Genomic DNA, 12266 nt, shown 5'->3' on the forward strand with positions numbered 1-12266 from the left:
TGATTTCCTTAAGAATGGATAGGTTTGATCTTCTTGCAGTCCATGGGACTCTCAAGAGTCTCCTCCAGCAAGTAGTCCCAATTGTTATAAACACAACCGCTAAAGGAAGGCTGTTTTTAGTGGCATCTCAGACACTGGCTAAGTCTACCATGTGTGTAGACCCTCAATCCCAGATATGTGAAGTGTGCAGCCAGGCAACTAATTATCTGCCAACCATGGGTGTATTTCAAATCAATATAAATAGAGAGCTGAGGTTTTGCCCCCCCAAAAAAGGCCTCCCCCCCCCAAGTCCTGGCTATACCCAGGCTGCCAACTTTTCTCTCTTTCTGCCTTTGGACAGTGAAAAGACCTGCAGTTCCATGGGGAAGAAAGGAGCATGTAGCCCGGCAGCAGACCACACAGCTGCCAACAGCTGAAATGCCTCCTTTTACAGGAAGGTGAAATGCAACTGTTCTCCCAGGCTGTTGATCAAGCTCCAGCAAATTGTTAATGGGCGTTTGCACGGCTGCATTTTCTTCCATGCTGTTTTATATTGTTTACAACATGCATATTATATTTATGGAGATTTTACACTGTTTTTATTGCGATAGATTTTTATGGCGACCGTGAGCTGCTCCAGCGGCTCCATCCTTGAGATAGCAGTCATTTATTTTTTTTTTACATAAGTAAGTAAACCTTACATAAATAAGCAAACTGCTTAGAGGTTTCTTACTATCAAGCAGTATATAGTTTTTGTTAAATAAATAAAGCAAGCTCACTTGGGAATCTTTATGGCTTGAAAGATAGGGTGGCGGCAATGAAAAAAGCAAATTGAATCAATTTGTGGCTCCTTGGTGGTGTAGAAGAGGCTCTCTTCCTGCAGAGCTGTTGTGAAAATACACTCCCCCCCCCAAGAAAAATACGCCTACACAATCTGTTGTAGGATGGAACAAGAAATGGACAGGAGAGTATAAAGGAAAGAAGCAGGAGGAGTAGATAGAGCCCAGCGTAGAAGCAGTGCCCCATGAAACTCCCCCAGGCAGGGCTGCTGTTTGTGCCCCACAGAGCTTGTAGTGTAAGAATGAAAGGAGGCAGCAGGGGATGTAGGAAGCAATAAGCAGGCACAGTGTACCAGCAAATCATTCTTAAGTTCGGGGGGGGGAGGGCATTAATCACTGAGCTGTAACATTGGGGGAGTTCCAGAAAAAATGGTGAGATAAAAGAACTCCCATAAATTCTCAGCAATTGCTCCTAACTTTGAAAGAGACTTCCTTAACTAGGGCAAACTTGAAAAGAACAGTATTTACACAAACCATTAGTTTTTGCCTACTCTGGTTACTATTGCTGAAATTACATGTGCACAGCAAACAGGCTGTCTTCTTATCAATTCTTCTCTGTCTCAGCTTGCATTGGCAGCAAAATTCTAATCTTATCTGTGCCATGGCAAGCCTGTGGCCAAAGAAATGACTTCTTGTTGCATATCAAGTTCCAAACAAGCTGCACAGTATAGAAAAGTGGAATTGTTTATTGGAAAAACCATTGCAGAATTTCTATTATTTTATTCTGTCAATCAGGTACTGCCTAGTTGTGCCACTTGGGGACTGTACTGAGTAACAAGCCTTTAAGTCAATTAAAATAAAAAAACAAACACAACCAAGCATAAGAAGATATTTGAATAAAAATCCCAAGCACAGGTCCTTTACTGAGCTTGGATGTCAGGATTTAAGCCTGCTTCTCAACTCTGAACTGGGTGTGCATGTTAATCTCAGAGATGCCTGGCAGGGAGTAAGACTGGGTGTCACCAGCCAGCTCTGGTCAAAGGAAAGTCAACAAAGAGGCTTCTTTTCACCTTTTACCAGAGCAGGTCTCCGTCTCCCATGAAAGTTTCTGGAGCTAGCTATTCACTGGTCTAAGCAATTAGAAAAATTTCTGCTGAGCCAGATTCACAGGCAAGCAACTGATTGGAAAACTTCCTGGGATGATGTGTCTGGGGGGCACATACTAAATTATGAATATTGTAAATTTTCCTCCTTTAATGTTAAATGACAAGAATATGTTCAAACTAATTGGCTTCCATTTCCCATTTTCCCATGTGAATATTCTAAGCTTGTCTTCAAACCACAGGGACTCTATACGTGCATGTTTACAGAAGTGAGTGTGGGCGTGTTTTGAATTAAGCTTATTCCAAAGCAGGTATGCACAGAATTACAACCTAAATTATTTCTTAATTTAGCAATGGCTTCAACAATCATTTTTATGGAACATAGGTAGGTGATATAAGCTTCTGATCATTACAGAACTGGGAAATATGAGATCTTGGATCCAGCACAAAGTCCTTAGCAATATTCCCATTATGGTCTGCACTGATATTCCCAGGTAACAGGCAAGCAACAGGAACATATTTTAACAAACTTTACCGAACGTTGTAAGATAGTGACTATACATAATATATTATCAGTAAATAACAATACAAATATATAATAATAATATGGGGACATAGGGTGGTATTCAGCTAAGTTTTACTCAGTGTTATACTCAGAGTAAACTACCAAGATTGTTTCGGGGTATTTAGCAGAGATCTTTAAAACTAAATTGAAAGTTGCCCGATTTATTCAACAGTGGCTATCTAGTCTTTTATATAGTGTATGTGTTTGGATTATCAATGTATTTGGATGACTTTGTAGGATTTTATTGTTTAAACTTATGCAAATAAAGGCCAATAATAATAATAATAATACTCAGAGTAGTTGCATTGAAATGAATGGACTTAGTCATGTTCATTAATTTTTGTGGGTCTACTCTAAGTAAAAAACATCTTTGAATTCCTCGCATAAAGATCAGCTTTTATCAGTTAAAATGAAAATGTTTTAACTTACTCTTAAGAAAAAGATGTGAAGGTCCAGAAGAAAATGCATGAAAAATTATCCTTGTTTTTTCAAAGGAACAACCCTCACCCCAAATTAATGCAATAGAAAACTTTAAAATTTGGTGAAACGTTGAAAAGATGCCTGTTCAAACTGTGTAGCATGTGGAATTTTATATACGGTAAGAGAAGCTAAAACATATGGGCATGATAATTCCTGCATATGATGTATGTAAACAATATAGAACACTCAGATCCAAGCAGCATTTTTCGACCATGCTGAAATGTACTGAGGTCTTCATTAAAGTAGTGCAGAAGCTTCACTGGTTGCAAAATATTGTTTTTCTTCTTCTAGCGATTGTTTCTGTGATGTTTCGTCTTGCTGTCATACAGGATGCGCCCCTGGCTCTTTGAGTTTTCTGCTACAAGTGACAGTGCAATCAAGGCATGGTGTTTTCTTTGCAATCATGATAGAGGAAGTATACAATGGTATATACTAGTTACCTTCCCTAACAAGAGGGAAATTTGTTCTCTCTTCCATGGGAACTAAAAGCTCTGGTTGGATACAAATCAATCTTATTTAGCAGCAGATGCCTTTTGTACATGACCAACACAGACACACACTTCTGGCTGTTCATTAGCTGACAAGAACTAAAGCACCTTTCTTTTCAACTAACATTATCTCTACCAGTAAAGTGATGAGTCGCTTGCATTTTTTAAGGTTAGGATATTTTATCCAAGGCTACATACAAAATCTTTTTTGCATTCAGTACTTTTACACTGATGCTTATGGTAAATATCAATCTTAGAATCAGTATTCAATTTTGGACATAAAATTCAACTTTGTCCTGTAAGTCAGACCCTAAATGCCCCACAGCTCGAAACTTCCACTCTAGTATACAAACCCCTCATCTAGCCAGGTTCACAATTTCATTCCCTTGTTTTATGTAACCCTTCCCCTCAGAAAACAAAACCTTTTAAGTCTGTTTGGTCTCTGTGGGATTCTCCAGCCCAATGCCTTCTCCACAGGTTTATTATTCCATTGGAACTACTCAGGACCCAAAAAAGAACATTAACGCCTTGTGTTCTCTCTTTCAGGTACAGGCAATGACCAATTTACATGTGTTTGATATGTGTGTGATGGTGACTGCTCATGTACATATCAGAGGCACACAAAAGTGGCCAGAAAGGGGGCAGAACAGGCGTATGCGTGTTCCACCATCATGTGCGATAACATGGAAAACAACCAGAATCAGAGGATGCCTGTATTTGTTCTGCTTTCACCATTTTGAAAAGGTTCAAGAAGAACCCAGTTTGCTGGCTCAGACACTGCACCATGCAGGGATCAGAGTGACCTACTAACCCTTGCTTCCCTTCACTCTCCCATCATAAGCTTTTTCCTGTCTTAAGCCAATGGGAACTGGAGTCCAGACTTTCTACTACAGGAATTGTTGGTTTTGGTTGTTGTTGTTTTAATGAACAAGCACAGCTACCTGCTATTTTTGTTGAAAAAATAATCTAGTTTTGTAAGTTAGCAACAGAAGCTAATTCTGACTGGCACCAACTGGCTAGCACCCATTCCACCACCAAGATGTATTTTCTCTTCCCAATGCTCATTTCCCGATTCGTTCCAAAAGCAGAGCATTGAATGGAATGGAACACATACTATGGTTTTACATGCAGTTAACAATTATGCAAGAGCAGCAGGTGGGGAGACAGTATGAATGTCACACTAGATACTTAAGAATTTTCAGCAGGAGAGAGTTCCCACCAATATTCAAAAAAACAAAGTAGAAAAGATTGCATCTCCTGTTTTGCTTTTTTTTGTGTGCGCAAAATTATTAAAGTTCTTGCCCTAGATCAGTGGTTCCCAATTAGCTAATTATGGAGGACCCCCTATTTTTTAAAAGCCAAGCCACAGCCCCCTCTACTTTTGAAAGTTTTGATAACTCAATGGTAGTTACCTCTGCAAAGCATTTTTTTGAACAAAATATGGGGTAGCCCCTAATCGGCAAAGGATTTTAGGTGTATTAAAAAAACAGGCTAGGGCTGAGCGATATAGGTTTTCAAAATCATGATATATCAGCAGCTAAACATCACAATATGCCGATATATCACGATGTAGGCATGAGGGAAGGAGGAGTCAGAGATCAGATGAGTGGGGGGAAGAGAGGAAGCGGAGTCACCTCTCCTACATGGTTTGAGTGGGAGGGGATGGGGGGTACAGCTGGCGATGATGTACTCCCACTGTGGCTGCTGCTGCTTTCCTGTTGACTGTGAGAAGCTGCTCAGCCTTGGTGCCAAGGTGAAGGTTATGCCACGGTACCTTGAAGTGAATTCGGTGCCTTGAAGTGAGGTTGGCTGCCCTGGTCGTCCTCAGCTCAGAAACGTTGTGCGATATCCATGGGACCTTGAAATCAGCTGCCCTGCTCTTCCTCATGCGAGGAGCGATATATATTGCTGCGTATTGCTGGTCAGAATCGTTATTGCGGTATGACTTCAAAACCAATTTTGGCCAACATATGGAAAAAGTACACAGCACTAAAACAGACCATAACACCTGCGATATTACCATGCAAAATGACAAAAAAAGTTTTTTTTTTTTGGGGGGGGAGGAAAGGGATGGAGCTGCGGACCCCCGAGTGAATTCCGCAGACCCCCAGTAACTGGGAACCATAGTCTTAAGATAATTTTATCACGTGAACAATTTCTGCATAGGAAGGCCCTCAGAAAAAAACCCAAGTCGAGAATAATACAATTATCACAACTGTAACAAGAGTTCATAAGTTTATTACAACCCTGGCAACTGCCAATGGAACCGCACAGAGGACAGCAAAACGGGGACGGCGCCCGTGTCGCTTCTGTATTCGGTTCTCCCAGCAGGCGCAATAAAACCGCGCCGTTTCGTCTTTTCAAACGTTCAGATGAGGACGCGCCCGATTTCACGTCCTCGATTAGCGCTCTTCTTTCTTGGCAGTGTGCGAGGCCGAGTCCGCCTCTGCTCCGCAAGGGACTTTCCTGGCAGGAGCCGCCGGAGATGGGAAGGAGCGTTACCGTGCCTCCCCCCCCCCCGGAACACGCCTGACCCCTGCGGCTTACCTGCTGACTCTGGCGACTCAGTTTCCAAAAAAAGACACACACACACAGAGGCAGCGACCCTAGGCCCCGTTTTCCTGAGGGTTAACCTCGCACCACTGAACTCAACGCGACTTAGTGCGCAACTACTGAACCAGGGCTTTCCGCGAGCTTCTCCGGCTCTTCTTCGATACGATGGTGGGCGGGGGAGGAAATAAATGAAGGAAGGAAGGGATAAATCTGCCGAAAACAACCCGGTCGTGCCTTTTATTCCCCTGCCAAAAGCGGCCAGCCTAAGAGCTCCTCCTGCCCTACTCCGGGGACGGCGCTCCCGAAGCCGCCTCACAGCCCCCAAAATGGCTGCCAGGGCCTCGCGCCTGGGCGTGTGCGCGCGTGAGGGGGCGGGGAAAGAGCCGCTTCCCCCCTGGCGGTTGGGGAAGGAAACACGCTGCGAAACCCGAGCTCGCGCAGTTCGCTCCCCTCACGGCCCCGCCTTCTTCTCCTCTCCTCCTCCCCCCTCCCCCTCGAATGCGTATTTGCCTCCCACCCACCTCCACTCTTTCCAGTGTGCCGGCGAGCCTCCCCTTTGCCCATCAAGGAGAGCCAGCCAATCAGGCCAGCGCTTGTCGGAGGGGGATGGTGCCGGGAGGAGGGGTGGAGAGGGAGAGGGAGAGCGAGCGAGCGAGCGCGCGCGAGGGAGGGAGGGAGAGGTGGGCGTGGCCGTTGCCGTCCGTCTGAGAGCGAGGCTGTTGCCTCCTCCCCTGCCCCATGCCCGTCCCCTCCCCTCCCTCCCCCCTATCTTTCTCTCTCTCTCTCTCGCTCTCTCTTCCCTTCGCTACCGGCACATTCCGCCGCCCTGGGAAGGCCTAAGCCAGCGGGGAGCGACTTGAGGAGGAGGAGGAGGCCGCCCGGTTTGGCCCGCCAGCCCGCCACCAAGCCAGGCCAGCCAGGGAGACCCGCCGCGGCGCAGAAGGGAAGGCGAGCGAGCGAGGCGAAGGGGCGGAAGCGGCGCCGGGAAGAAGGGGCCCGGCTGGGTCCGGCCTGGGTGTCGACGGAGAAAGAGGAGGGAGGAGAGGCAAGAGGAGAGGCCGCGCTCCCTACCTCCCGCCATGGCCGACAACGAGAAGCTGGACAACCAACGGCTGAAGAACTTTAAGAACAAAGGCCGAGACCTGGAGGTAGCTCTTCTCCCTCCTTAGCTCGGGCCTAGCAGCCCGCTTCGCGTGAAGGGAGGGGCCGGGTGGGCCGGCAAGCGAGGTCGGGGATCAGTTCGGACAAGGCCTCCGCCGCAGAGGCGGTTGGCTGTGGCGTCTCTGCTAATCTCCCGTGGCGGGGCCTACCTACCTCGAGGCGAGGCCTGAGCCCGAGTCGGCCGCTCCGTCAGCGGAGAGACGGGGCAGGCCGGCCGGCGGGTGGGTGGGGTTGGCTGGCTTTTCCTCACGAGGGGACGCGTCGCCACTCCGTACCCGCGGGCTTTGGGAGGGCCCAGGCCTGGCCGCTTCTGCTCGCCGTGGCGAGGATGCTTCGCGAGGGGGGGGGGCGTTGGAGGAGAGAGCGGGGCAAGCCTTTTCTGCCTCTCCTTTTCCGTCCTGGGCCTCGGACTTTCCCGGCAGGCGGGTGGGAAGGGGCAGTAGCTGGGGCCAGGGTTAGCAGAGCGGGAAATGGGAGGGGGGCAGCAGCCCTGCTGGAGCGGATGGAGGCGCCCCTCTCTACCCACCCACTCAGCTGCCTGACATGGAAACTGCCTGTCAGATGACATGTTGTCTCTTCTGTTTTCTCTCTCCGCTTCCCGTGACACGCGTTTTCTCCGTAGGAAGTAGACTTTGTGAGCTACACACCACGGCAAAAATAGCTTTTAGGGCGCTACACACACACACACACACACACAGTGTGATTAAGGAGCCTAATTACATCGAGTACTGCCAGGTAACGTGTGTGTGTACACACACACACACATTCACAAACTACCGTGTTACCTGACAGTACTTGATGTAATTAGCCTCCTTAGCCACACTGTTAAGGTGCAAACAGGCAGAATACGCATGCAGCGTTTTAAAATATGTAAAGCCCAGCCCCAAGTTGACCATATTAAAACCAAATTTTAATCAGCATTTCTTCAAAGGTAGCGACTGCTCCCGGAACCATTCGCCTGTGTTCAGCAGAAACATGTTCACATGCATTTTATTTAAATGCTAGTTTAAACTTAAAGCAGTTAAATGGGAAATATTTCCAAGTAGTTTTCACCAAGTTGACAGTCTGTGTCTTCCCTGTGTTTAAAAATAAAATAAGAGTATGACTTCAAGTGTCTCGTCAAAGATCTGGCTTTGGATATAGTCAGCTGTGGAGAGCAAAAGCATGTAAACATAATTACCCCTCTTTTCAGCAGTGTAGAATATCAATACAGGTTGGAGCAGCTCAGGATTCTGTCCCAAGTTATACACCACAGTGTATAACAATGGTGGTCAGGCTTCTTGGCTAGCTGATTCCACAAGGCATGTCTGAGAGCCAGTGTGGTGTAGTCTCTCAGCCTCACTCACCTCACAGTTTGTTGTGGGGATGGAAGGGAAAGGAGATAGTTAGGGGCTTTGAGACTCCTTAGGGTAGTGATAAAGCGGGATATCAAATCCAAACTCCTCCTCTTCTGAGCATGTGCCAATCTAGAGCCAAATGAATACATATGTATCCCCACCCCCTGGTGTGCCATGAGATAGTTTGTGCCCCTAAATGCTGAGCTATGGAACATACAGTCACACAGTTCTGGTGAGCAGATACCCGCCAATTACATTGTCCGTGTCACAGATTGGCCACCCATGGCACTTAACATGCATTTGTTAAGTGCATGAAAGCAATATGTCCCAGTTTATATATATCTCGCCCCCAGAATTGCTGGCAGGTAAACAGTCCTTTAGCCTTGACCTCATCTTTAAATTGAGAAAATAGTCACAGTATAGCTATTCTAACTTAAAACTACAATCCTATATATACACTTGTCTGGAGTAAATCCCATTGAATTCAGTGGGACTTCTGAGTAAGTGTATATAAGATGGCACTTCCTGTTTCATTTAGAGAGGCCTAAAAATCACAATTTTTCCTTAAGTGAAAGTGGTTAATTGTGTGAGGTTGATGGATTTTTTTCAAGAGCATTTATCTCTCTGAAAAAAAAACTAGTTCCAAGAGTTCCCAGAAGAATCCATGACTTGTATACTGCTGCCCTCTGCTTTTCATTTTTTCATAGAAATATTGTGTATTTCTGAATAATCAGTTGGGAAAATAACCTGAATTTTTGCCCTTCACTAATTTACCTGCATACTTGCCAGCAGCTAGCATAACTTTTGAATTCTTCATAAATGTCATGTATTCTAGGCAGCAACTGCTGAACATTTTGCATCTGTTCTGTGATATGCTTATTTTAAGCTTTCATTCAAAACATGAAAAATACTGGAATTAGTCTGTCAGCTGTTGACATGGTAACTATACAGCTTTTTAAAAAGAGGGCTTTCCCACTTTGCTTTTCTGTAGAGTAGGATTGTACAGCACTCTGTGGGGTGTGGAACTGAATATTTCATGGTAGCCCTAGGTTCCAGTTCCCTGCTCTCCTGAAAACAGACCTTCTGCCTGAGTCCTGTGCTCCCAGGACAAAGGGATCCCCAGTACTGAATCAAATTCCTTAGTCATCCAAAATCCATCTGTCTTTGTGGCCATGATCTGGATTTACTTACTGTTCTGATGTTTCTGAATAGGCATATTTAACATAAGCCTTTATAACACTGCATTTTACACTGGATCACTTTTAATTCTAATAAGCTTTACAGTTCAATCCCACGTGTGTTTATTACTTAGAATTAATTCTCATTGTATTATGTTTAGAATTGCAATCCTAGTTTCCAAGGTGCAGTTGGAAAATCCAACATATGATTTAATTTTCAGGAGTTTGTAAAGCACCCATTTTTTGCAGAGATAAATTTTGAAGCAGTATTTTTACAGATAACATTTGATCGTTGTGAGATAAAGTAATGAAAAGGACAGGGGGAAACATGATTTATGCCAGTGTATGAGAGACCTTCTGTCATTTTGAAATTAGTGTCTCTGAGGCTCTGATTGCCAAAGTATTCATGCACTCTGATCCAATTATTTGCTGTGGGTGCAGGATATTTGATGTGCATTTAAAGTCCCCCTTCACAAAACTGCATATCTTCCTTGAAAAAGCCTAGGATGCTCAGATCTACATTCTCTGGATTTCTTGGGGTAATTGAGCACACATAGAGTTATGTCACAGTAATAAGCCCATTAGGTTATACAAGATAACATATATCAGGGGAGCAAATCAATAACACAGTTCCACACTACTTAACGGTTAGTGGACTATGAATAAACCTATTTTGTAAAGTCCAAACACAGGCTTTTAAACTAGCTTTGTGTTTTAAACAATTAGATGTGTTATGGAGTTGAACAACCAGCTTGCTGTCTTTTTTTTAACTATTGGAGTAGTTGGGTTTGGGGTTAATGGAGGCAGGTCCAATTAAGTTAGCTGATGGTACCAAACTGGAATGGGTAGCTAATGTGGTAGAAGACAGAATGTGGATTCAAGATGACCATAACAGATTGGAGAACTGGGCCCAAACTAACAAAATGAATTTCAGTTGGGATGAATGTAAGGTTCTACACTTAAGCAGGAAGAACCAGCTGCATAAATATAAGATGGGGACATCTGGCTTACCGGTAGTACATGTGAAAAAGACCGGTCTTACTAGACCACATGCTTAGCTAATGCTATTCTAGACTGCATCAACAGAAGTATAATATCCTTATCAAGGAATGTTCTGCTTTAATCTGTCTTGATCAGACCACACCTGGAGTACCGTGTCCCGTTCTGGGCACCACAACTTAAGGATATTGACAAACTGGAAGGTGATGTGCAGAGGAGGGCAACCAAGATGATCAAGGGTCTGGAAACCATGCTTTATGAGGAATGGTTTGAAGGAATTGGTTATATTTGGCCTGGAAAAGAAGAGACTGAGAGGAGATATGATAGCCATCTTAAGATAACTAAAGGCTGTCACATGGAGGATGGAGCAACCTTTTTTCTCTTGCTCTGGAGGGTAGGACCTGCACCAATGGCTTCAAGTTCCAAGAAAGGAATTTCTGACTATACATTAGGAAGAACACTGACAGTAAGAGCTGTTTGACAGTGGTATGGACAGTGGAACTTCCTCAGGAGCCTGTGAATGCTTCTCCCATGGAGGTTTTTAAGCAGAGGTTGAATGGCCTTATGTCACTGATGCTTTAGCTGAGATTCCTGCATTGCAGGTGGTTGGGCTAGATGACCCTTGGGGTACAACTCTACAAATCGGTGTTTCTCTGACATTGACCTATAGCAAACCTTTGCTATAGTGCTCTCCTAATGCTTGTCATAGATGCATTATGTCGTGTGATTTGAATTTTTTCAAGTGTCATTATGCTCAACAGTTCCTTCAGAAGTTGTTCTGTCCTGCTGTCATCAGCAAATCCTACTTTTATAATGTTGCAATTCTGTATTGATGCTGAAGCTTGGGGACATTACATTCTGAATGTTACACCTCTGGAATCTCTGCTGGTTTGTAGTTGGAGTGTGGGAAGATTTAGGACCTTCCTGAAATACTTTGCTACATAGTTTGAGTGCATATTGAGTGAGATGTATCACAGGATCCTCTACAATATTTCAGAGGATGCTGACCCACATTTCTAATTACATGCCGTCATTGCAAGAGATCCTGGGACATAATCTCAGATCATGCACTGTTCTTATTGCTACATCTAAAAATACAGTCACCTAAAGCAATGTTTCCCGACCTGTGGACCCCCAAGAGCATAGCCTGGGGGGCAGCTCCCCCCCAAATAAGTAAAAATCAATACAAATCTGAGGTTCTGCCCCCCCCTAACAAAAATATTGGCTACACCGATGCCTCCCCCATCCCACTGGTAGAAAAGTAGTTATTTAAATAATTTGTTTGTAAATAGAACATGTTTTATTTATAATTTTTATAAATTATGCAAAATACAGTTACATAAAATGATAATGCAATATTGTTGAAGCAGAAAAACATAGAATTGTGGAGCTGGAAGGGACCTCAAGGGTCATCTTTCTACTGCAACCCCCTGCAATGTAGGAAACTTGGCTAAAGAATCCATGACAGATGGCCATCCAACCTCTGCTTAGAAACCTGCAAGGAAGGAGAGTCCAGAACCTCCTGAGGGAGATCCATGTTCTGTGTATTATAAAAAGTAAACAACACTTATTTGACACAGAGGGGGAAACCTACAGATACAGTCCAAAAGGCGCACAGGGAGTTATGTGAAAATGGGAGAATTT

At 44.5% G+C, this 12266-nt stretch overlaps 1 protein-coding gene across 1 annotated transcript in view; it reads left to right on the plus strand.

Annotated features, from left to right (window-relative positions):
• The first annotated feature begins 6682 nt into the window (after positions 1 to 6682).
• Positions 6683 to 12266, plus strand: part of KPNA4 (karyopherin subunit alpha 4) — a 30520-nt gene continuing 24936 nt past the window's right edge. The window contains exon 1 of the mRNA XM_082224321.1: positions 6683 to 7095. Within this exon, the coding sequence (XP_082080447.1) occupies positions 7027 to 7095 (69 nt within the window). The 5' untranslated portion in view covers positions 6683 to 7026. The remainder of the gene's footprint in view (positions 7096 to 12266) is intronic.

Source organism: Podarcis vaucheri (genome assembly GCF_965113315.1).
Source record: "Podarcis vaucheri genome assembly, chromosome: 5".
NCBI classification, from domain to species: Eukaryota; Metazoa; Chordata; class Lepidosauria; order Squamata; family Lacertidae; genus Podarcis; species Podarcis vaucheri.